Raw genomic sequence first — 26,449 nt, 5'->3', positions numbered from 1 at the left:
CAGACTCCACACATCCAACTCCTAATCAACAATCCACTTGGGTGGTTCATGGACATCTCAAACTTAACACATGCAAAGTTAAACTCGTAATGCACACAAACTTGTTTCTCCTATAGTCTTCTTTACCTCGATAAATTGGAAACTCCAATCTTCCATTTGGTCAGGTCAAAAATTAAGGAGTCATCCTTTGCTCCTCTCTTCCTGTCCAATCCAAAGCCCAACAGCAAATCTTGTTGGTGCTGTCTTCAAAATATATCCAGAATTCAACCACCCATTATCACCACCACGCTCCCACCCTCACTCAGCCACCATCTTCTTTTGCCAGAATTACTGCCATCACCTGCTAATTGGCCTCTCAGCTTCCACTCTTGCATCCCTATAGTCTATAAGAAAACAGTCATTAGGGTGATCATTTAAAAGCACAAGACAGACAAATCACCCTGTGCTTGAACCCTCCTATGGCTCCCCATCTCACTTGAAATAAAAGTCTAATTGTTGCAATAGCTTACAAACACCGGCACGATCTGACTCCACCATCTCTCTGACCTACCCACTTAACATTTTTCAGGATAAGGAAAGAAGGAATGGCTCCTATCCTTTTACAAAAAAAGCATTAAAAAGCAGTAACATGACAAAAAGAAAACGTTCCCTGTAAAATTCCCCCCAACCCCCTGCCCAACATTCAATTTTTTTCATGTTGCCAGCTTTAGCAAATCCAGAGGAAGACATTGCACTTGGACTCATTTTTTTAGATGATAGAGAAGCTAAGCTTAAATTTATTTTTAAAGAAACTGAAGAAACATGGATTTGATGGGCAAATTTATACCTGAATAAGACTTTAAAGACATTAAACCTACTGAAAACACTCTTTCAAGTTATTTAGAAATCCCTATTTAGAATAAATAATAACTTATGTATTAACACAATCAACCAAAAGAACTTAAACTTGATGGATCTGCTAAAATGTAACTGGTTATGAGCCAGCCTTTGCCAATATCTCACAAATGAATATACTGATGTCCGCATCCCCACCCATCATTTCCTCTCTCTAGCCTCAGCCCTGCCTCCCAGAAGGGCTAACATGCTCTCAAAGAACTCCCCACTGTGTCAATGCTGATAAAACTGAGGATCCAGTGTCCCATGAGATGATCTTTGAGGTGTCCTTACTGACCTCCAAACACAATACTTCCTTTACCTTCCCACTTGCTTTGTAAAAATTCATGCAATATTTAAAAACCCAAAACAGCTCACATTTGGAAGACATTAAGCCACACTTCTTTTAAAACTTAGCTGGGATTTTGATTTTCTACATATTTGTACACTCCTTCTCGAAGATAATTCCAAAGTAGATAGTGCTGAGATTTTACTGTAGTTCTTCCCGGCTCTCGTTTCTGAAGCTTGAGCCTTCTACTTAACTGTTGGTGGGTTAGCAGGGTACCAGGAATTTAAGCCTGGGGTCTCCTGACACACTACTCTTTCAAATAAACACATGGCCAGAAAAGTTGTAAGAAATTGTAGGTGGTGTTCACCTATTCTTCTTCCCCTATGCGCGCTGGTACGGCTGGTCTTTTTCTTTCCTGGACTGTAACCTCTTTCCTTCTGAGTCGCTTCCTTTTCTGCCATAAATTCAAATGCCTACTGCTCCTCTCCAAATTCACTCCTCTCTGCTCTAATAAATTGCCTCTTATATTTTTGTCTTACTGCCTTGCTCTGAATTTACACCTTTGTCTCAAGAATGCCAACGCTTCTAAAAATATTCCATTATTCCTGGAGTAAGAAACACAGGCAATTTCTTCCTGAAAGTGGGTTTCATTCTTCTTTGTATAAACAAATGTTCCTTTAACTGCTTCATCCCCAAATTGCGCAGAGGCTCCATCAGACAAGCCAGTTAGGATTCTGACCTTTCATGCTTGCACTCCCTTACAGGGCAAGCTGGGTTAAAAATAATACCAGATTCCTCTGGGAGGCCGAGATGGGCGGATTATGAGGTCAGGAGATCGAGACCATCCTGGCTAACACGGTGAAACCCCGTCTCTACTGAAAAAAATACAAAAAAAAAAAAAAAAAAAAAAAAAACTAGCCGGGCGAGGTGGCAGGCTCCTGTAGTCCCAGCTACTCGGAAGGCTGAGGCAGGAGAATGGCGTGAACCCGGGAGGCGGAGCTTGCAGTGAGCCGAGATCCGGCCACTGCACTCCAGCCCGGGCGACAGAGTGAGACTCCGTCTCAAAAAAAAAAAAAAAAGAAAATAATAATAATAATAATACCAGATTCATTCATTCACTCAACCAATAAATAACAAATAAAAGGCATTATAGCAGGTAAGAAGGTATAGAAAATGTGTTGTTTGTCCTTAGGGGGCTTATAAACAAATACATAGACTCAAAAGCAGTATGAAAGAAGGACCTATGGGCACATATTATATAGTATGAATACTTAAAAAACAGAGTTCTGCTTGTCCACTCCCAATAGAAAGTAATTCTTAATAAAAGTGAAACTTCAATCAACAATGTGTGCTTCCACCTCTCTGCAGCTCAAACTATATAGGCTCCCGTGACCTATGTATTTCATATTAATAGAAGTCCTTTATTTTATGTTAATATCGTAAATAAAGCATACCTTGCCAAGCTATTTTAGACTTTATGGCCCTGAATTTGGAAATCAAAGCATGGTTCTGATTCTCATTCTCTAAGTTCTCTAGAGAGTCAAGTTATTTAGAAAATGAACATATCCATTTACTTAGTACAGAGTAAGTTCTCCTAGATTGATTTCTCTTCCAAGACACTCACTACTGCCCTGATATCCACTTACTGCCTATTGTGTATGTTTCTCACTTTCCTACATCAAAAGAGGATACTTAACTATAAAGAACTTAAACAAGGGATCTGCAAACGCAGCAGCTGTAAAGACCTGCCTCTCACCACAGTGAAAATGCTGGGGGATGTTAAAATTAAAGTTGAGGAACCATGTATTTCAAAGTGTTTTGATTCATTTAACAGTCATTTTTTATTTCAAAGCCATTATATCAGAGTTTTTTGCATTGCTACTGCATAAACTCTGAGATCTATTGTATTCAAAAATGTTTTATTATGTTATTTTCCCCCAAAAGATGAATATGCCTTCAATTTTAAAATGAAAGTCTTTGGGAAATGAGTTTTCAATATACAGAAACTCACTTTACAAAAAATACCAGGTCTTGAACCACATTTAAAGTGCCCCTGTATTTCATATTGATCTCTATAAAATACATTTTTAGCTTCCAAAGGGGAGTCTCTCATCTTACTCCTGTCACTCTAAGAATCCAGAAAGGAAAAAAAAACATGGTATTAAGAATCAAGCAAAGCAAAGTCATTTTATAACTAAATTCTTTAAAGGATACTTATCCAGGCTTCACACAGCAATAAACTTTCCAACAATTACTAACAGCTAAGCCATTAGAGACAGCTAATGACCCAGTACTGGATAGCCATCCTCTCTCAACCCCAAATCCAGTCTGTATGACCAGATACCTACCGCTCGCCCTGGCTTCCGGGTAAGAGGGCGCATCCTCGAAAGTGAAGAACTGGGGCACGCTCTGGCCCAGGTAAGAGGGAGGCGGGTAGTAAGAATGCATCCTGTACTGGGAGCTCATTGCATGGCGGTTCTCCATGTTCTTCATCTGCTTAAAAAAAAAGAAGAAATATATTGAGACCAACATTGTATGTCACAACTAGTACAATAATTACCTAATTCTTTAAAATAAGGTAACAGGCTGGGCACAGTGGCTCATGCCTATACTCCCAACACCTTGGGAGGCCAGGGTGGGAGGATCACTTGAGCCCAGGAGCTCAAGACCAGCCAAGGCAACACAGTGAAACCTCTTTTCTACATAAAAATCAAAAAATTGGCTGGGTGTGATAGTGCACAAGTGAGATCTCAGCTCAGGAGGCTGAGGTGGGAAGATCACTTGAACCCAGGAGTTTGAGGCTGCAGTGAGCCATGATTGCTTGCACTACTGCACCCCAGCCTGGGCAACAGAGCAAGATCCTGTCTCAAAAAAAAAAAAAGAAAAAAAAAAAAGAAAAAAAAAAAAGCAAATTAAGGGAATGGCCTATTTAAGTTGGAAGTGGCCTCAGCCATGAACATGCTCCTCCAATGTACTGGGCCTAGAACTATGATGGTGCCCTTTATATCTTAAGGTCCCCTCTAAAGCACCCCTGAAATTCCTTCTGGTCATTTGGTGCTCGATTAACCAGTATAAAAGAGAACAGGGTGGTGGAGAGGGGACAGTGCTGCTTAGGAGACAACACAATCTGCTGTAACACTAACACATTTGTTTGAACGGGAGCAAGTTATCAGACCTCTTCCCATGTTTCTTCATGTGTAAAACTGGCATTTCATCTTGGTTACCTTACAGAGTTCATATGAGGAGAGTATTTAAAAAGACTGTAGGCTGGGTGCAGTGGCTGACACCTGTAATCCCAGCACTTTGGGAGGCTGAGATGGGTGGATCACGAGGTCAGGAGATCGAGACCATCCTGGCTAACACGGTGTGGTGTTAGCCAGGGTGTGGTGGCGGGTGGCTGTGGTCTCAGCTACTGGGGAGGCTGAGGCAGGAGAATGGTGTAAACCCGGGAGGCGGAGCTTGTAGTGAGCCAAGATAGCGCCACTGCACTCCAGCCTGGGGGACAGAGCAAGACTCTGTCTCCAAAAAAAAAAAGATTGTAAAACAACACGCAAACCATGTGTAATGGGAAGCTGTGGACATCAGCACGATGCCATGCTGGATCCTGTTACTCACTGTCTATTCCCAGCTCCTTCTGTGCTGTTCCCTGCAGCAAGGAACAGGAGTCTGAGATCTGAATTCTGGAGGCGATTTGGATTCTGCTAACTGGACACATGAAGCAGAGCGAAACTGGGAAGGCAGTAAGGAGGCACAAGCGCCCCTCCAGCAGCAGTGGCAGCTGCACGTGAGCTCAGCAGTCATTCACTTTTTTCTGGCAACCAGATCCTGCCTTTAGGACCATGAGATAGCTTTATGTAAGAAGCAGTTCATTCCCTGTGGCTTCCTGACTCTTATTCAAAGCTAAGAAGATATGACCTGATGACTTAGAAAGCGCCCCCCCATTTCCACTTTCCTGGCCAGGTGGATGACTCTGATAGTGTAAGACCCCCTTCCATGCACATCTAGATCCTGGTACAGACACTGAGCATCCAACTCATGATCTTACCTTTATGGCAACAACAGAGCTGGACTCCAGTTATTTATACAGTTTTTTAAAAATTAAATTTAGATGGTACTCACTTTTAAAATCCAATCTAAGGATTTTAAAATCCAATCTAATGTTCAAGATAAACCAGTTCTGTTCAGAAATATGAATAATTTCAAAATAATCTAGAATAATTCAAAATCATGTTTTTCAATCAAATATTTTAAGTGCTACTTGAAAAAGAAAATAGGACTAACTTGACAGAGCCTGGTAGTGTAAAACTAGGTACTGGGCTTCCTCATTTTCTATGAACATCTAGATTGTGGACAATTCACCAACTAACGCTGGTCTAAGTGTACTTTGGGTATTATGGTGCTGTTTGGTAGAAAGAGCTAAGTCCCTGATTTCTGCCTGATGCTTTGAGCAGCTCGGGGAATTTAGTTTTGATCTCTACTGCTCCCAAGCTCAAATCTATGTTCTCATGAGTGGATTACTTCTTCTGGAGAAGCAAAGAAGACACCATTACAGGTGATTATTTCCTCTTAAGTGAAGTTTACCTGGGCAAGTCCCCTTTGTCCTTTCTGGTTTGTTTTTCTAAAGTATATTAAATGGTGTCTCTTCTAGGCCAATCACTCCGTTTTCACTTTCTACCATTACATTAAATTTTTACTAAATAAACGGTTAAAGAAGCTATGCTTGGAAAATAGCAAAAAAGGAAAAACTGGCCACCCCTAATGAGTAAGACCACACGGCAGGAGAGTCCATTAAGAAGCCATTAAACCATTCAAAAGAAAAGGGACAATCGTGGTACCTATTTACTACACATACCCAGTTATCAATTAGAACAGTACAGCATCTTTCAATGATCCCCAGCATCTCTCAATGTGCATACGAATGGCCAGGGGGTCCTGTTAAAATGCAGGTCCTGATGTATAGTTAAGACTGGGGTGGAGGCCAGGCGCAGTTACTCACGCCTGTAATCCCAGCACTTTGGGAGGCTGAGGCAGACGGATCACCAGGTCAGGAGATCGAGACCATCCTGGCTAACACGGTGAAACCCCATCTCTACTTAAAAAAATACAAAAAATTAGCCGGGCACGGTGGCAGGTGCCTGTAGTCCCAGCTACTCCGGAGGCTGAGGCAGGAGAATGGTGTGAACCAGGGGGTAGAGCTTGCAGTGAGCTGAGATTGCGCTACTGCACTCCAGCCTGGGCAACACAGCGAGACTCTGTCTCATAAAAAAAAGACTGGACTGGAGATGCTGATACTGCTGGTGCCCAGGGACTAGAATAAGTGATCCTTCCTCTCATACTTAGTAACCTCTCACAGCCCACGACCAAAGGAAAACCTTCTAAAAAAAATTTTTTTTTGAGACAGAGTCTCATTCTGTTGCACAGACTAGAGTGCAATGGCACAATTTCGGCTCACTGCAACCTCTGCTTCCTGGGTTCAAGCGATTCTCCTGCCTCAGCCTCCTGAGTAGCTAGACTACAGACGCCTACTCTACAGACCTGCACCACCACTCCCAGCTAATTTTTGTATTTTTAGTAGAAACGGTGTTTCGCCATGTTGCCCTGGCTGGTCTCAAATTCCTGGCCTCAAGTGATCCGCCCGCCTCGGCAACCCAAAGTGCTGAGATTACAAGCGTGAGCCACTGCCCCGGCTTAAAACATTTTTTACCAGCTGTTTACAACCATCCAGGTTCCAGCTGAACTGAAAGAGGGAAAATATGTAAATAGCAATTTTTAATTTTCATTCTTTTTTATTTTTATACAGAAAATTCCCTAGAACTAAAAGTTTTTTTTCAGGGGTCTGCCGCCATCTACAACTGCTGCAGTAGTAAAAACAAACTCAAACACACTTTGAATTGAAAAGCCATTTCTGTCTCCACAGACTTCCTTAAGTCAATTACACAGTCTGAGTAATGAACACTGAATTAGAAGCAAGGTGCCGACGTAAGCCGTAATAGAAATAATGGAGCCTCTCTGCTCTGGGTGCTGAGTTTGTCACATCTACTTCAGGTTTGACAATATCTGCAAGCCAGTCCTTCAAGGCAAATGCTTTTCAATTTTCCCAGGGTACAAGAAAAGTGATAGGATTTGAGCCTAAATGCTCTGCAAAATGCTGGATTTTTTTTTTTTTTAATACTATGAAAGTTTACACAAACCTTCCTTTCAAAATTGTTTGCAAAATGTTACCCGTGAGTCTATAGCAGGGGTCAGCAAACTTTTTATTGTAAATGGTCAAACAGTAAGTATATTTTAGGCAAGCCATACAGTCTCTAGCAATTTGTAAAATGAATGGACATGGCTGTGTTCCAATAAAACTTTATTTGTAAACAGTGGTACTGATTTCTTCTCAAACTTCACTCTCGCTGGAGTAAGGTGAGAAGGGAACCCAGTACTGATACCTGGACTCCACTCAAGAAAATCTGGTTTAACTGCTCTGGGATGTGGCCTGGGCCCTGGGTATTTTCAAAGATCCCAGGTAATTCTAATATGACACCAAGATTGAGAACCAGTGCTCTACAATTACCAACATATCGTCCACATACCTTGGAAGTACGAGATCCCAACAATCCCCTATATTAACTAAAACATGTGAAAGGCTAAACCTGACAAATAGACTGGCTAACTGCTGCCAATCACAATGTATACATTATTTGACAAAAAGACGAAGACGAACAGTAAAATTCCTTTTTTTTAAACTAATGCTTACTGGAAAATAAACACAATTTCAAATCCATGCGTATGCTTATTTATTCCCTTAATTCCTTTTCCATGTTTTCAGAAAGCATGAAATAAAAAGAATTATTAGGAAATAGGAATTTAGTTATTTATACTCAAACATTCATTATCCTTAATGAATCCCCAAGATCACTGAGCTATAAAAGACTTCCAGTAAAAGAAGAAAAAGATACGAAGGGTTAGACTCCATTTGAGGTTACTAGAATGTGAACTGATATGGTTTGGCTCTGCGTCCTCACCCAAATCTCATCTCACACCGTAATCCCCACGTGTCGAAGAAGAGACCTGGAAGGCGGTGATTGGATCATGCGGGCGGTTCCCTCGATCTGTTCTGATGATATGGAGGAAGTTCTATTGAGATCGGATGCTTTAAAAGTGTTTGGCAGTTTCCCCTGTTCTCTTTCTCCTCTCTCCTGTGAAGAAGAGAAGGTGCCTACTTCCCCTTCGCTTTCTGCCATGCTACAAGTTTCCTGAGGTCTCCCCAGCCATGCTGAACTGTGAGTTACTTAGACCTCTTTTTTGTTTACAAATTACCCAGTCTCGGGTAGTATCTTTATAGCAGTGTGAGACCAGACTAATACATGAACTTACTGAGGTCATCAGTCACTTCAGCTACATCCACCTCAAAGAATAATCCAGGACAACCCATCCACGTGACAACTTGCTCATAAGAGGACAGTTCTATGTGTTTCTAAGTGCATGTGTAGCCATGCAAACATGACGTTAAAACTGCAATTCATGGATGGGCGTGGTGGCTCACGCCTGTAATCCCAACACTTTGGGAGGCTGAGACGGGTGGATCACCTGAGGTCAGGAGTTCAAGACCAGCCTCACCAACATGGTGAAACCCCATCCCTACTAAATACAAAAAAAATTAGCTGGGTGTGGTGGCAGGTGCCTGTAATCCCAGCTACTTGGGGGGACTGAGGCAGGAGAATTGCTTGAACCCAGGAGGCAGAGGTTGCAGTGAGCTGAGATTGCACTACTGCACTCCAGCCTGGACGACAGAGTGGGACACCGTCTAAAACCAAAAACAAAAACTGCAATTAGCCCAGAAAAGGGCATGGCAGAATGCAATTTCAAACTAAATCACTTCCTGCTCTCTTCTAACTTTAAAAAGAAAATCACAACCCTGCTACTTTTGGCTTAAACAAAATGGGAAAATGACGAAGCCTTTGAAACTCACTTTACTTTAAACCAGTAGTTCTCAACGAGGGGCAGTATGGTCCTCCACGGGGCATCTGGCAACATCTGGAGACGCTTTTGATTGTGACAAGGGGGCAGGGAGTTGATGCTGGCATCTAGTGGTCGAGGTCAGGGATGCTGCTGACTGTTACTACAGCGTAGTGTCCTACAGTTCCCACAGGACACAGATTTACCCAACCCAAGGCCTGAACGGCACCAAGGTGAGAAGCTCACTTTAAACTAACCTAGCACCACCCCTGTGCTCAGTCCCTCACCTCCAGCTAGGAAAAAACAGCTAAGTGCTGCTGAGGGACAAGAGTGGCAAAGAGATTAGAGGAGCCACAGTTTTCCTGAAGGGATATATATTTTTCTCCTTTGTATAATGCCTCCTTGTCTCCTCTCAAGGGTTTTTTTTTATTCCTTTAAGCTAAGCAAATAAATAAACCAAGTAAACCCTAAAAACCCAGGATTCCAGTGAATGATGACTACCATTATTATTAGCAGTGGTCACTGGCAAGCAAGAGGCATGTTTTATATGTTATTACCCATCCAAAGTCTCTGAACCAGAGTACGACCCATGGATAAGAGCTGGCTGGCAGAGGATGCTCATGGTGTTAGTATTAACCTTGCAGGAAACCCAAGACCTTGGAGTTCTGTTTTATTAAATTGTTAAGAATATGCATCACAGTAAATCTGAGCCATCATTTCCTTTTATACATGTTAATCACCCTATTTTACAGTAACAATAATATCTGAAAAAAAAGCATAAAAATGTTTGAGTTCACTTCTTTTTTTAAAACAAAAATCCCAAATACCAGTCATTGGTTATCTAGTAACAATTTAGATAAGGTGAGTGTCTGGTCTTGCATCAAAGTGAACAGTCTATCCAGGTGAATAACTAAAAGGGATTTGTGAAGACCAAATTGCCATCTAGTTGTTTACTAAACATGGCTCAGCTGCATAACAGTCTTAATGAGAAGAGTTTTTCTATAGGATAACATTCCTAACTGCAAACTGGTATTTAAACAAATAGTGTAACGACTCAGTCAGGCACAATGGCTCATATCTGTAAATCTCAGCACGTGGGAGGCTGAGGAGGAAGGATTACTTGAGCCCAGGAGTTGGAGACCAGTCTGGGCAACATGGTGAGACTCCATCTCTACTAAAAATTTACAAAATTAGGCCGGCATGGTGGCGCACACCTGTGGTCCCAGCTACTCAGGAGGCTGGGGTGGGAGGATCACTTAAGCCCAGGAGGTTGAGGCTGCAGTGAGCTGTGTTTGCCCTGCTGGCTCCAACCTGGGTGACAGGGTAAGACCCTGTTTCAAAAAAACAGAAACAAAAAAAAACTCCCTTGGTATTGATATGTGGCTTACAGTCTTTTAAATGGCAAAAGCCATATTTGGGGTAAATATTTGGTTTTCTGAACAGAAACCTTTTTATACAGGTAGGACTCTTCACAGGCTGTGGAATTCTGGGTCTTCTGGTGGTGCTGAGTGTGAAGGCTGGGGTGGACTTTTACCCTCATTAAATGATGGCTTTAGTTTTAACAGACACTTCTTTTCAAACCATCTAAATGGGATGCCTGTTCCCAAGCTCACCTAAGCACACACTGTGAACTGTCTCAGCCTACAGACTCCACCTGTGCAAAGGGCTTCACCCAAACAGCCCTGTTCACCTTCCGAAATACATACCTCATTCATTTTTCAGCATTCCACATTTCATGCTGAGAAAAAATTGTAATATATAAGCTAAAAATGATTGCTATTATGCACACATTTCAGAGATTACCGAAGCACCAGGCCAAATGCTGAGGTGTGTGACCCAAGCAGATTCCCATAGCGAAAACCCGCCCTCCCGACTTCCTTTCCTTTTGTGTCCAGTGCTCTGAAGATGAGTCCTTTGCTCCCTTCCTCCCCTGCGCTCACCTTGCTTTCTCTTAGGTGGTCCTGCTATGGAATGCCCTCCACTCCCCTCCTAGAGGGAGGAAAGGAGAGGAGGCAGACAGACAGGCCTTTGTGAGGACTCAGCCTTTGTCAGAGATTCCCACAAAGGCCAAGAGGATCCTTCAATGTGTGTGGGGGTGAGGGGTGGACAGGGGTGAAGGTGCTGTGCTACGCGTGGGGCTGGGGCTGGGACTGGCCATTCAGATGCTGAGGAACCCAACAGTCCTTTTTCCAAACGAAAGCTCCTCCAAATGCTCCCAGGAGAGGTGGGAGGGGAAAATGGGGGAGGCGTGGAGACGAGGGTGCTCACACAACAGGGCAGAGAGAACCAATCATTTAAGAACTGATACATTTATGATGTTTTAAGTTGTAAATTCCAAATCTTCCACTACACATGCAAAAACAAAAGAAAAAGTGTGGGTGGGTTTTTCAAAAAACAGAACCCAAGGAAAGTTTGTATCACAGTAGCTCTAAAAATAAAAATAAAAAACAGCCCTAAGATGAACAATAAAAAAATAAACAAGTCATATGGAAATAAAGAACCAAAATTGACCATGAGGATATAAAGCAAGCCCTCCCCCAGTTTCCAGAAATTGTGGAGAGGGCATGGAAGGGAATTCACATCAGTCTTTTTTTTTTTTTTTTTTTTTGAGACGGAGTCTCGCTCGGTCGCCCAGGCTGGAGTGCAGTGGCCGGATCTCAGCTCACTGCAAGCTCCGCCTCCCGGGTTCACACCATTCTCCTGCCTCAGCCTCCCGAGTAGCTGGGACTACAGGCGCCCGCCACCTCGCCCGGCTAGTTTTCTGTATTTTTTTTGGTAGAGACGGGGTTTCACTGTGTTAGCCAGGATGGTCTCGATCTCCTGACCTCGTGATCCGCCCGTCTCGGCCTCCCAAAGTGCTGGGATTACAGGCTTGAGCCACCGCGCCCGGCCCATCAGTCTTTTTAAAAAAAAAAAATTCAGAGACAGGGTCTCTCTCTGTCACCCAGGCTGGAGTACAGTGGTGCGATCCCAGCTCACTGCAGCCTCTGGTATCATGGGCTCAAGCGATCTTCCCACCTCAGGCTCCTGAATAGCTAGAACTACAGGTGCACACCACCAAGCCCAGCTAAATTTTTTAATAGTTTTTGTAGAAACAGGGTCCCACTATGTTGCCCAGGCTGGTCTTGAATTCCTGGCCTCAAGTGATCCTCTCACCTTGGGCCCCCCAAAGAGCTGCGATTACAGGCATGAGCCACCATGCCCAGCCCACAACAATCGTGAATACCCATTAAGGACAGAAACCCCACAGGATATCAGAATTACACTTGTATTTATTAGTGGTCCATTTTGCTCATCTTTAGCCAAGAAGCAATTCAGATGTGAGTATTGTGACATTTTACAAAGGCCAAATTATTTTTTTAACTTGTGTTGCTCAACTGTTTTCACCATCTGCCATCAGTGGTACTGACAGAACAACAGTGTACTTTTTGAGACCGTATTTTCCAAAAGGCGGGAAGTGCTACCTTTTATAGGGCCCTCAAATAATTCAGTTTGCAGTGTGTCTACATATATATATGTGTGTGTGTGATACATAGATATATATATTTAGAGAACTGTATGGAATTGAACAGAATGCAGAAGAATAGAACTGAATAAAAAGAGAACAGTATATAAGAATTCATTGCATATACAATTTGGGTAAGGGGTAAGAGCTGTTCTACAAAACGTCATTTTGTGTACATCTGTGTAAATATATACTGGAATACAGTTTCTTACTATGGGTTCTCAGTCTAAAATGTTTGAAAGACACCGATGTATAAATCAGGTAAAGGGACGCAAGTACCTCTAAAAGGACGTAAAATAGTAAGAAAAGACCAAATTTTAAAAAAAAGTTTCCTTTTCCTAAAACCTCAAAGGGTCTTGGTGCATTTCAGGGGGTTCACAAAAGAGTGGTCAGTTAGGACCAGTGTCTGGCTGGGACTAGCTCAGCACCTTCTTTATCTTAAGAAATCCATGAAAGATTTTCCAGTTCCTGGGTTAGAAACCTACATTTGTCTAGTTCACAAATCTAAAATACAGACCCTGACTTCCCACAACTGAACCCACATATGCCAGGCATAAATGCAGGAACCATTGACATAAAAGCCACTAAGAAACAGAGTTTCAGTAAAATGGCTGGAGAGAAAGGACATTTAAAAGGTTGCATTTTTAAAATTTGGTTAATAATGATCAGCACACTCCACTGTCTCACATGTCCAGTCTCTGAAGGCATTCTACAACACTTCTGAAGACTGCGGTGTGTGTTTGTATGGATGGGGGTTGTACTGGTGATATTCTTAATGTTAATTTTCCTGAGAAAATACTGGTTACTGACAATAAGATTAACCAAATTTCAGAGGAAGAAAATGAGCATCTATTGAGAAATAATATAGAGACTTGTCTCATTATCTCACAAGTCTTCATAATTTAATAATCATTGATATAGGAAGAAACTGCTCAGAGAGATCAAATAACTTGGTTCTGGTCGCAAGGGATTAAGTAGAGATGGCAAGATTCAAAGTAAATCACCCTCAGATGCTTCTGATATTTCTCTCTAGTCAACCGAGGAAACTTTCTAATTTTAAGTGAAGATATCTGCTTAGTATAAAGACCTACTTTGCTGCCTTTAGCTTTTAACAACTCTTCACATTTTCTCTACTTCTGGAGCAAATGAACTTTATTTTTTGATTGTCTGAAAATGAGAAGAAAAGATGCCCACAACCGCACATTCAGGAACTTTGATTTCAGAACCAGAAACATCAGAGGTATCCATATCTGTTCCCACCTTGACGGACAAACTTAATTAACCTTTGCTACTCTGTTCCAACCTACTGTTTTAGACAAAACTAGTGACCCAGAAACAATATGTTACCATCACAATCTCCAGGGCTGCGACATCAAGAGATATAGCCCTATCAGCAGTATAGGGAAATAAGCCACTTGAATTAGCTGCTCTAAGAAATATGGATTATATTCATGTCACACATGAGCTGTCAGAAACATTAGGATACTTTTAGCATAAATCAGCAGTGTGAAGGGTATCTTATGAGTACAGAACATGAGAGCCTGCCGGGAGGGCAAGGTGAGGCTGTCTAGGGCCACATTCTAACTAAGCACACGCGCACACTCACATCCTTTACCAAACTGGTATTCACGATCTGAATGCAGGCTGGTGACCTCTGATGGACACTCTCAACTTGTGGGTGGCATGAAAAAGCCCTGCCCATTCTAAGACCATGAAGAGAGTCCACCTCCAACTAATTGAAATGACACAAGAATGACCAAAAGCATCACGTTACCACTGTTCCCTAAAGTACTTTGATTTGGAAGAGAGAGAGAGAGAGAGAGAGAGAGAGAGTGTGTGTGTGTGTGTGTAACACAGAAGCATGCTTAAGAGACAGCATGCCTAGTGATTTTCCAGAATTTCGGGGTTTTACAAGGAAAACCAAGAAATGTGCACTGCCCTGCAAGGAAGGCAGAGACACTATGGGAACAAAGGTGCCCTCTGCAGTCAGGCAAACTCCAGTTCAAACTCCAGCTTCCCCGCTGCCAGCTGTGCAGTACTAGCTAGCTACTTTATCTCCCTGAGCCCCAGTTTCCTCAGTCACAAAAGGAGGCTCACAGCCCTGAAAGGTTGTGTTTATGGATGAAATGCAATAGGAGACAGGAAGTGCCCAGTAGCATGATGCTGGTCCATGATGCTCACACCCTCCTCTTCCCCTCACAGGTCCACCTGTTTCTATCGACAGGAGAATGGGCGACCGCAATGAAAGACTCCTCTTCAGGGTTTGCAAACAAATGACTCAAACAAAAAACCTTTCCATTACACACTTTAAAGATTATTTTAAGTACATAAACTTTAGTTTGACATATCCTGCAGTGCCACAAACACACACACACACACACACACACACACACACACACAGAGGCAAGGGAGTGAGAAGACAGCAAAATTTCCAGGCCTTCCCATTTTTTGGTTTTATACAAATACTCCAGACATAGAATTATGTCTGCCTTCCTTCTCCTAGAACTGGGACTTGCCAGAATGTTGTGAGAAGGAATGTGATATATAAAATGTGGAGATAGTACCTTTTTCCCCGTTCCTCAGTGTTGATCCTACAGCAAGGGTAGTTGTAAGAATTGGTGCCTGTGATGACAATTTTCCCAGTGGCTCTTTGTCTGGAGCCAAAGCTCAGGGAGGGTGGTGGTGGGCAGTTTCACACCCACCACCAAACTGTAGGGGTGTTCCTATGAACACCGCTTCCAGGAGGTTGTGCATCTCAATGGTGATGCCCGCAGGGCCAATGCTATACCAAGGAGGGGGTGCTGAGGGCAACCCATCCTGGGTGGAGACAGTAAAGGGGTGTACTCACTGTGGGATAATTTTTTAAAAATTAAACCCACTAAAGTCAATCTATCACCACACACTGGAAATTCTAAACAATAGTTGTGATCAAACACTCGTCCCCACCCTGCCTCTTGGAATGCCACAGCAAGGGCTCATCTTTCCACAAGGGATCACAGCTCTCCCAGGCTCTGATCGAAACAGGAATAAGAGAATTACATGTGTCCTTTTTTTTTTTGAGACGGAGTTTTGCTCTTGTTGCCCAGGCTGGAGCGCAGTGGCATGATCTCTGCTCACCGCAACCTACGCCTCCCCGGTCCAGGCGATTCTCCTGCCTCAGCCTCTCAAGTAGCTGGGATTACAGGCAGGCGCCACCACGCCCAGCTGATTTTGTATCTTCAGTAGAGACAGGGTTTCTCCATGTTGGTCGGACGGGTCTCAAACTCCTGACCTCAGGCGATGCACCCGCCTCGGCCTCTCGAAGTGCTGGGATTACAGGCATGAGCCACTGCGCCCGGCCACATGTGTCTTTTGAGTTTTCTTTCTCATCCATTCTACCGTGAGCCAGTACTTGACAGTCTCTAGCACAGTGCCATGCACGGAGCAGCCACTCGCTAAAAACAATCAACAAATGCATAAAGGAGCCTCTTATACATACTCTGTAATACAGTGGACATTTTTTGGCAATTCTAGTCTTTTTTTTCTATCCTATTCCTATTATGGTTTTTTTTAAAAAACAGGGCAAACCTGTCTGTTATGCATTCCTTTGATTTTCATCTTTATTCAAATGATGAGGAACACTTGAGAGACCACAGAAGTACAGACTCCTAAGAAATCTGAGAATCACTTATACATGTACTTAAACATTCTAAAAAAGCAACTAATTTTATGTCATATTCATGTCTACTTAACAGGAAAAAAGGTAAGCTAAAAGGGCAAACATAAATGAGTAAGATTTTGGCCACCAGCCCAACCAAATCAAATCTGAAAGCTTTCAAAAACTGTGATCTAATTATCTAAATTTCAAGCCAATTACAGAATCCCCAAATGACTATATTATTTACTAACCTAATGCTATTGTGTCAGATAATAGGTAATGCAACAGCCTCACAAGACTAATAATATACTTCTGCCTCCGATTCAATTGTGAAGTAGTCCCTGGAGTACATCAGCACTTTACAGGGGATTTCTTACTCAGCCCAGATCAAACTGAAGTCATCTAACAATGGAAATGAATCTCTAGGACAGCCCAGGACTTTCACAAGTCTTCCGAAGGTTCCTGAAAAACCTAAGGTTACACTCTCTCTGGCTTTCCTGGGATGCTACCGGACCACTTCAACCAGACTGAGAAAACAATCCCTTAGGATGCCTAGGTCCGCACTCCTTCCAGATATTCTCAGAGTCAGAGCTGCCTGTTCTCCAGGGTCCCAGGTATCTAGAGGCCAGTTCTAGTTTCTTCTAGAATCTACATATTTTTAACCAAAACGCACTACACTGTAGCTAAGGGATATTCCTAAACCCAACCTCTCACCATCTGTCTGGGCTTAGCGTCTAAACTGCCCACCACCACCCTCCCTGAGCTTTGGCTCCAGACAAAGAGCCACTGGGAAAATTGTCGTCGCAGGCACCAATTCTTACAAACAACTACCCTTGCTGTAGGATCAAAAGCGTGCAAGTCATTAAGCTTTCATCATCTGTGAAACAAAACAGCAATTCCTTCAAGGAAAGGTGTAATAAAAACCAGATGATGACTGTCACGATCATCACTTGTCATCAGTTAAAATGAGACAAAATAGAAACTCCTTGGTGAAAGTGCAGGCAGGTGAGGTGATCACTCAGGACTGCGTTCACCCAGGCTTAATGCTTCAGAGGAGTAATGGGGGGAGACGGGAGGGGCAGAGACTTCTCACTGCTCCTTACAGGGCCAGCTGGAGAAAGCAAGCTTTGCTCCCTGCAGGAGTAAGACTATGTTGTAAAGACCCAAGAGAACTGGGTCCACTATTTCTCCTTAAAAGAGAGGAACCTAATGAGCAATTATGTTTCAGAAGAAAACGTCATAGGCATGGCTAAGACTTGACAAGCCATTTAAGGCAAAGTTTATAGTAATGGCAATGTGACCCCTAAACTCAGGGAGCCTGACATCTTTAATTCCACCGGCTTTAAATTTTCTAGGGTCTATCATGACTTTGGAGTTGCATTTCCTTAAACAGAAGAGTCTCCAAAACTTGCCTACTGACCTAGTAGGCCCAATCATTACATCCTCACCGTGTACCTGATGGCAGAACCTACTTGGGGTTCCTGTGAATGAATTCCTCAAAATGCTAGACTAGCACGAGGGTGTTCCCATAGCTGTCGTAAAAAGGAGGGGAAAGCCGGGCGCGGTGACCCACACCTGTAATCCCAGCACTTCGGGAGGCTGAGGTGGGAGGATCACTTGAGATGAGGAGTTCAAGACCAGCCTGGCCAACATGGCGAAACCCCGTCTCTACTAAAAATATAAAAATTAGCTGGGCATGGTGGCGTGCGCCTGTAGTCCCAGCTACTCAGGAGGCTGAGGCAGAGAATCACTTGAACCTGGGAGGCAGAGGCTGCAGTGAGCCGAGACTGCATCAGTGCACTCCAGCCTGGGCAAGAGAGCAAGACTCCGTCTCAGGAAAAAAAAAAAAAAAAGTGGTGGGGGAGGGGAAGCACCCCACAGGTCAAAAGGTAAGCACAAATGTAAGTCCACATAAAGGAGCACACTGAAGCCTCTAAAGAACTTCACTGTTGTCACAAGGACACACTGAGTACTGCAGTGGTCTTTCTGGATTTCACAGACCAGTAAAATGTAAAAACAAAAAACAACAACAACAACAAAAAAGATGGGGGAGGAGGGGGTGCAGGAAGAAGGCAAGAGACAATGGGTATCAACTTTTTATATTGCTGAATAAGAGCATTAACAAAAAAAAAAAATCCCGCCATCTAATAGAATCATCACTTTACGTTTTAAAAAGTTGAAAAGTGGCCGGCGGGGTGGCTCACGCCTATAATCCCAGCACTTTGGGAGGCTGAGGGAGGTGGATCACCTGAGGTCAGGAGTTTGAGACCAGCCTGGTCAACATGGCAAAACCCCATTTCTACTAAAAATACAAAAATCAACCAGGCATGGTGGTGCATGCCTGTAATCCCACCTACTCGAGAGGCTGAGGCAGGAGAATTGCTTGAACCCAGGAGGCAGAGGTTGCAGTGAGCCGAGGTCACACCTCTGCACTCCAGCCTTGGTGACAGTGAGACTCTGTCTCAAAAAAAAAAAAGTTGAAAGGCTACTGCCTCAATAAAAACAATTCCTTGAACTGAATAATTTGGCCTTAAAAAAAACTCACTTGTCCTTATTTTCCTCATTTCTCTGTAAACCGGCACTGGTAACGTCCTGCATATACAATAGTGAACCACTAGAAACATTCCCAGTAAAACAAGGAACAAGACAATGACACCTGTGCCTATCATCACTGTCTAAACTGAACAACGCACTAAGAACGTGAATTAGAACCGGAGGAATTTAGAGAGAAGTCAAAATGTCAGGAGCAACGTTTCCATGGAACAAATGCCTACCTAGAAACTCCAAAATAAGCAACTATAAAATTATTAGAATTACAGAGTTCATAAAGGTGGCCAAATACAAAATAAATACCACATCATAGCAACCGAACATGTGTAAAAAATATTTTCAGTCATCAACAAGAATTTATGTCTTTATAATCCCCTTGAAAAAACAAATTATGGTTGTTAGCCTAAGAGCCCACAGCAAATATCTGTTTTCAATCTCCTTTCCTGAGGAAAAAAATTACTTTAAATGCTTCCAACTGAATATGTCTTTATGAATTCCTTTTATGCCTGCTTGCAAACTTTTGTCAATTTTTCTTTCCAGAGGAAAAAGCCAGCCAATGTGGGCCTACCAGTAGAGAGTGGCCAATAACCAGCTGGCTGTAAAAAGGGACACTAGAGCCGGGCGCGGTAGCTCATGCCTGTAATCCCAGCACTTTGGGAGGCTGAGGTGGGTGGATCACGAGGTCACGAGTTGGAGACCAGCCTGACCAACAAGGTGAAACCCCGTCTCTACTAAAAATACAAAAATTAGCTGGGCCTGGTGGTGCGTACCTATAATCCCAGCTGCTCAGGAAGCTGAGGCAGGGGAACCACTTGAACTAGGGAGGAGGTTGCAGTGAGCTGAGATCGCGCCACTGCACTCTAGCCTGGGCGACAGAGCGAGAGACTTGTCTCAAAAAAAAAAAAAAGGCACCAGGGCTAGTTTCACCTGCTGATGGTGTGGGCCATGGGGGTGAGAGGGCAGCCTTGGTGACAGGGTGTGATCTTGTGGATCACAAGACTGTGAAGGGCTCCTGGCCAAGGGTGAGAGGGCCCTGGGCAGGTTCCTAAGGCAAGGCACTCCCACTTTCTCCATCCAGAGCTTCCCAGGAGTTTCCAGTGACCAGATAGATGCACATCATCCTGGGAAACCTGACCGTGGAGCTCAGTGGCAAAAAAAAAAAAAAAACTCATGTGAAGTCTCCTACTATGTCTTAAAAATTGGTCAGGCGGCCGGGCTTGGTGGCTCCCACCTATAATGCCAGCACTTTAGGAGGCTGAGGCAGGCAGATCACCTGAGGTCAGGAGTTCAAGACCAGCCTGGCCAACATGGTGAAACCCCATCTCTACTAAAACTACAAAAATTAGCCAGGCATGGGGGCGGGTGCCTGTAATCCCAGCTACTTGGGAGGCTGTGGCAGGAGAATTGTTTGAACCCAGGAGGTGAAGGTTGTAGTGAGCAGAGATCACACCACTGCACTCCAGCCTGGGCAACAAAGTGAGACTCTGTCTCACCAAAAAAAAAAAAAATTGGTCAGGCATTGGTGACTCATGCCTGCAATCCTAGCACTGTGGGAGGCCAGGGTAGGCAGATCACTTGAGAGCCCAGGAGTTCAAGACCAGCCCAGGCAACATGGTGAAACCCCATCTCTACAAAAAGCATAAAAATTAGCCAGGTGTGGTGGTACATGCCTGTAGTCTCAGCTACTCAGGGGGCTGAGGTAGGAGGATCGCTTAAGCCCAGGAGGTGGAGGCTACAGTGAATTGAGATTATGCTACTGCACTCTGGCCTGGGTGAGAGAGCGAGATCCTATAATCCCAGCGCTTCTAGAGGCTGAGGCATGAGGATCACTTGAGCCAGAAGTTTAAGACCAGCCTCGGCACCATAGTGAGACCCCCATCTCTACAAAAAAAGTGTTTTAATTAGCCAGGTGTGGCATGGTGGCACACACCCGTAGTTCCCAGCTACTCATGAGACTGAGATGGGAAGATCACTCGAGCCCAGGAGTTGGAGGCTGCGGTGAGCTATGACTGCACTACTGCACTCCAGCCTGGGTAACAGAGCACAACACTGTCTCAAAAAAAAAAAAATTAAGTCGATTTTGCATTCTGCTGTCTTCTCCCTATTATGTGTGTTTTTTTTTTCAGTTGAAGAATATTTTAAAATCCTATTTGTTCATTATAACTGTCTGCTGAGAGCCGGCTTCCGCCTTGTCTTCCCATGGCCCCACCCTCACTGCTCCCTCCTACAGCACAAATGTGGCACAGCTGCAGAGCGCTCTGGCCGCCCCCGCACAGCAGATGCTTTGGAAAGTGACTTGTTTTGACCATTCTTTTAAGCTAACAAACAGGTTGTCCTGATGCTGAGCCACACTTTAAAAAAAAAAAAAAAGCGGGGGTGGGGGCAGTGGGGGCAGTGCGACAACAAGAGCCTGTCTGGTTGCTCCTTATGGCGGACACGCAGTGGAAAGGTACTGACTTTTCTGACTGCCCTGCCCAACCCTCCCACCCTCCTGGAGCACCAGCCCAGGAACACTCACAAAGGGGCACTTCTTTCTGTGCTTCAAGTCCCAGATGCCAGAAGTCAGTTTCCTTCCTACCTGTATCTCAGTTTCAAATATGGAGCGGTTTAGGTGCTCCCCAACTACAGGGATCAAGAAAAAACAGCCTTCTCCCAAGACCCACATTTGTCAATTTTTGTGTTTTGTTCATTGGTAGATCCCTAGCACATAGTAGGCTCTCAAAGCATGTTAAGATATGAATGTATTCCTGCGAGGTGCCTTATCATCAACGGATAACCATAAAATACTTCAGAGGAAACCACATAACCACCAGAAAGAATGAAATCACTGCCAGTGCTGCCATCTGACCACACCCTAAAGGTGGCTGGAATGCAAGTCTACACATCTGGTGGCACAAGCTTTGGAAAAGCAGTCAAGAGGGCGCCTGACATAGGGTCTGAAAGGAGATCCGAGGCATAGCTCAGAGTCCTCCCATATTTATTTCTGCTCACTTGATATGCACCTCTCCCTTGTCAACCTGGTACAACATGTTTATTTAAGAGATAATGTTGCCGTGGAGGAGTGCACAAGGCAATAAACAGCTTTTGCAGGCAATTAAATGCAGAAGTGAAATTGAGCTGCTGGTCAGCGGAACCAGCCATTCATCGTGAGTTTGTTCCAGTGTCACAAATGTTATTCCTGTTTCACAACAGGACAGGAATCTATGATTGGGCCACAAATCTCCTCCACTGGCTGAGGCAGACCAGAAGCAATTAAAAGCAGCTCTCAGCAGGCAGGGCATTTACACAAAAGAGCCTTAAGATTCTGGAATGCCGAGCTAGGAGACTGCTCTATTTTTTAAGTAGGTTTGGCACTTAGTAGGTGCTCAGTAATTATTTGTGGCTTACTTGTTTTATAGGGAGGCTTGCAGGAAGTCTCAACTGTACAATAAAAAGTTTAAATCCTTTCTACTCATCTCTAAGAATTTGTTCTGGCTTTAAAAAGTTATGATGATCTCCACTAGAGTCAGTTTTTTTTTTTTTTTCTAGGAATCAAAAAGGAGTTACTGGTTTTAATACAAATTGTTTTCTTGTTTCTTTTTTAAAATGTTGATTTTTTTTGAAGAAATATTTGAATCTTTCTTGATCCTGATATAAATCAGAAAGGAGTTATCCTACAGGATACAAAAATCCACATACAAAAATTAGTTAGCATTTCTATATATGACTAGTGAACCATCTGAAAAAGAAATCAAGAAAACAATCCCATTTACAATGGTTTAAAAAATACATGTAATCAAAGAGGTGAAAGATTTCTATATTGAAAACTATAAAACACTGATGAGAGAAAGCGAAGACAGATAAAGATAATTCCATATTCATGGACTGTAAGAACTAATATGGCTAAAATGTCCACACTACCCAACTTTGTATCAGAATCTAAAAGAAAAAGAGATTTTGTATCCTGTTAGGCAGGATAGCTAATAAAAAGATGACTCCATCTGGTGAAGTTAGGAGGAGAGTCCGGCCTTAGCAACACAGTCAAGAAAGTAGTTGAAGACCCAACCTCAGATTCTGGCCCTCAAGGTTGAGCCATTTTCACACCAAGTAAATCAGTCAGGAGAGAACAGCACAGGAGCTCTCCAAGTGCAGCTGTGGAGCATCTTCTACAGAGAAGAGAGAAAAGCAGGGCAGCAATGAAAGAAGAGCCCCCGACTCTGCCCTCTCCTAGGAAGCTGCCACCAGGAGGGGCAAGGCATTGTCCAAAGAGCAGAGTGAGAGAGCCTTCCAGGAATAGCAGAAAAAGCGAAGTGAGGAAAACACTGCCAAACGGATCTCTGTTCCTGACACTTCTGCTACCTCTCTGGGCCGGCCACGGTGACTCATGCCTGTAATCCCAGCACTTTGGGAGGCCGAGTGGGCGGATCACTTGAGGCCAGGAGTTCGAGACCAGACTGGACAACATGGTGAAACCTAGTGTCTACTAAAAATACAAAAATTAGCCAGGCGTGGTGGCACATGCCTGTAATCCCAGCCACTTGGGAGGCTGAGGCACAGGAATCACTTGAACCTGGGAAGTGGAGGATGCAGTGAGCCAAGATCACGCCACTGCACTCCAGCCTGAAAGACAGAGTGAGGCACTGTTTCAAAAAAAAAAAGAAAAAGAAAAAAAAAAGAAAAAAGTAAAACGACTATGGTTAAAAAGTGGACCATCTGGTTTCCCTCCCTTCAATGTTAGCTAAAGGTATTATTTGTAGGTTTTTACTATTCAATTTTAATACTTTACAACATCTATGTCTTAACCCATTTTGCACCATTATAATTTTTACGTATGCTTTATGTTTTCTATTTCCTAAGGGGATCAAATTCTTCTCTGACGATACAGAAATCAATCCATACACATTCATACTTGGTCCATATTCACATGTCAGTCTTTTAATAATAATTAACATATGTATTTTTATACCCTATCTTGCTACAAAGGGGATTTGAGGTAGCTAACAAAAATACATATGAACAAACAGTGAAGAATTCAATAGATTTTTTAGGCTGGCGCGGTGCCTCTCACAGTTATAATGAACAAATACGATTTTAAAACATTCTTAGAAAAAAACCAACAACAACATAATAGGGAGAAGATAGGAGGATGCAAAGTCTACTTAATCTTTTTTTTTTTTTTTTTTTTTTTTTGGGAGACAGCATCTTGCTCTGTTACCCAGGCTGGAGTCCAGTAGGGCAATCATAGTTCACTGCAGCCTCCAGTTCCCAGGCTCTCATCTTAGTCTCAGTTCCATAAATCATTGCATTTCCTTTATATGCATATTACTTCTCAATTCCAATATCAATGTGCTTTAAGCTCCCTTCAAAAATAGTATGATTCCCTCATGCCTGTAATCCCAGCACTTTGGGAGTCCGAGGCTGATGGATCACGAGGTCAGGAGATGGAGACCATCCTGGCTAACATGGTGAAACCCTGTCTCTACTAAAAATACAGAAAAAAAATAGCCACGCATAATGGCACGTGCCTGTAGTCCCAGCTACTCAGGAGGCTGAGGCAGAAGAATCGCTTGAACCTGGGAGGCAGAGGTTGCAGTGAGCCGGGATCGCGCCACTGCACTCTAGCCTGGGTGACAGAGTGAAACTCTGTCTCAATAATAATAATAATAATAATAATAATTCCAAAAATAAAACATATGGAAAACTTAAGAAAATTTGTAGCTCAGGGGATTAAAATTGACATTTTAATATGCCCAAGAAGTCAGATCCCTGAGGGTAGCAAGAGAACCAAAAAGTGGATTGACTTCAATTTTATCAACCGAATGACTTCAATTTTAACAGCATTTTAATACCTAAAAAAGGCAGAGGCGAAATGGAACAGAATGGCTCAGAGGAAAATTTCAACTCACATTTTCTTGAAGTGGGCTTAGGAAGGTCAAATAATTCTTTTTTTCTTTTAAGACAGAGTCTCACTCTGTTGCCCAGGCTGGAGTACAATGGCGTGATCTCCACTCACTGCAACCGCCACCTCCCAGGTTCAAGCGATTCTCCTGCCTCAGCCTTCTGAGTAGCTGGAACTACAGGCGTGTGCCACCACGCCCGGCTAACTTTTATATTTTTAGTAGAGACGGGGTTTCACCATGATGGCCAGGCAGGTCTTGAACTCCTGGCCTCAAGTGATCTGCCCACTCGGCCTCCCAAAGTGCTAGGATTACAGGCGTGAGCCACCGTGCCCGGCCCAAATAATCCTTAAAAAGTCAAACTCACAGAATCAGAGAACAGAGGTTGCCAAAAGCTCGAGGTGGAGGAAATAAAGAGATGTTGCATTAGCTGGGAGTGGTGGCTCATGCCTATAATCCCAGCTACTCAGAAGGCTGAGGCAGGAGAATCACTTGAACCCAGGAGGTGGAGGTTGCAGTGAGCCAAGATCGCATCAGCCTGGGTGACAGAGGGAGACTCTGTCTCAGGAAAAAAAAAAAAAAAAAGACTAGAAAAAAAATCTCAGCTTAAAATGTTCTTACTCCTTCAACAGAACCAAGATACTAATGGTTGACAAATATCTACTGGTCAAATCAAAGCATTTATAAACAACAAGGGAAATAAAATTCATTGAGCTGGGGGGAAAAAAAAGATGATGGGCAAAGGGTAAAAAGTTTCAGTTATGGCTGGAAGTGGTGGCTCATGCCCAGCACTTTGGGAGGCTAAGGTGGACCGATCACAAGGTCAAGAGATAAGAGGCCATCCTGGTGAAACCCTGCCTCTACTAAAAACACAAAAATTATCTGGGCGTGGTGGCGGGCACCTGTAGTCCCAGCTACTCGGGAGGCTGAGGCAGGAGAAACACTTCAACCCAGGAGGCAGAAGTTGCAGTGAGCCGAGATTGCACCACTGCACTCCAGCCTGGGCGACAGAGCGAGACTCCCTCTCAAAAAAAAAAAAAAAAAGTTTCAGTTACAGGATGAGTAAGTTCTGGGAATCTAATGTACAGCATGGTGACTGTAGTTAGTAATATATTGTATACCTGTAAAATGCTAAGAGAGTAGGTCTTAAATGTTATCACCACACACATAAAAATGGTAACTATATGAGGTGATTAATGTGTTTGCTAATTAGCTTAATTGTGGCAATCACTGTGCAAGATATACATATATCATCACATTGTACACTTTAAATATATACAACTTTTACTTACCCATGATAACTCAATAAAGCTGGGAAAACGAAAAAGAGGGTCAAACACTTACACTGAACCCCCAAATATATACGTGGCATTGCGTTGAATCAAATCCCTACTGAGAAAGCCTGAGCATAGCAAATGCATCCAGAATGAGAACAGTTCTTGCAGAATCCTAATGTTTTTCACTTGGAAGGGGGCTTGGAGGTGTTGAGTCTAACCTTTCACCTACATATTCCCACAACATACCTCTGTACATGGTAATCTAGCCTCCGAATGCTTTTGATGCCTTGAATCTGCTGCTAACAAACAGGCATGATGAAAATGGTTGCAACTGAGGAAGCAGAATAGCCCTGGATAAACGCTCCCTTCTCTGATAAAGTAAAATGTTTTGTTTTACTCCAAATATCAAATGCTCTTGATTGCATGCTATTTTAAAAACACATACTTGGGGCCGGACACGGTGGCTCATGTCTGTTATATCCCAGCACTTTGGGAGGC

At 43.3% G+C, this 26,449-nt stretch overlaps 1 protein-coding gene across 2 annotated transcripts in view; it reads right to left on the bottom strand.

Moving 5' to 3' along the window:
• The window catches only part of LOC105491798 (doublesex and mab-3 related transcription factor 1), a 129,299-nt gene that overhangs the window by 50,926 nt on the left and 51,924 nt on the right, over positions 1-26,449 (bottom strand). Inside the window, exon 4 of one of the 2 annotated variants that reach the window (XM_011758458.2) lies at positions 3,511-3,658. In XM_011758458.2, coding sequence (XP_011756760.1) covers positions 3,511-3,658 — 148 coding nt within the window. The remainder of the gene's footprint in view (positions 1-3,510; positions 3,659-26,449) is intronic. The other variant, XM_011758460.3, reaches the window with a different exon arrangement.

The sequence above is a fragment of the Macaca nemestrina genome, chromosome 14 (genome assembly GCF_043159975.1).
Source record: "Macaca nemestrina isolate mMacNem1 chromosome 14, mMacNem.hap1, whole genome shotgun sequence".
Classification (NCBI taxonomy): domain Eukaryota; kingdom Metazoa; phylum Chordata; class Mammalia; order Primates; family Cercopithecidae; genus Macaca; species Macaca nemestrina.
The sequence above is the reverse complement of the archived record's forward strand: the minus strand, read 5'-3'. Positions and strand labels throughout refer to the sequence as shown.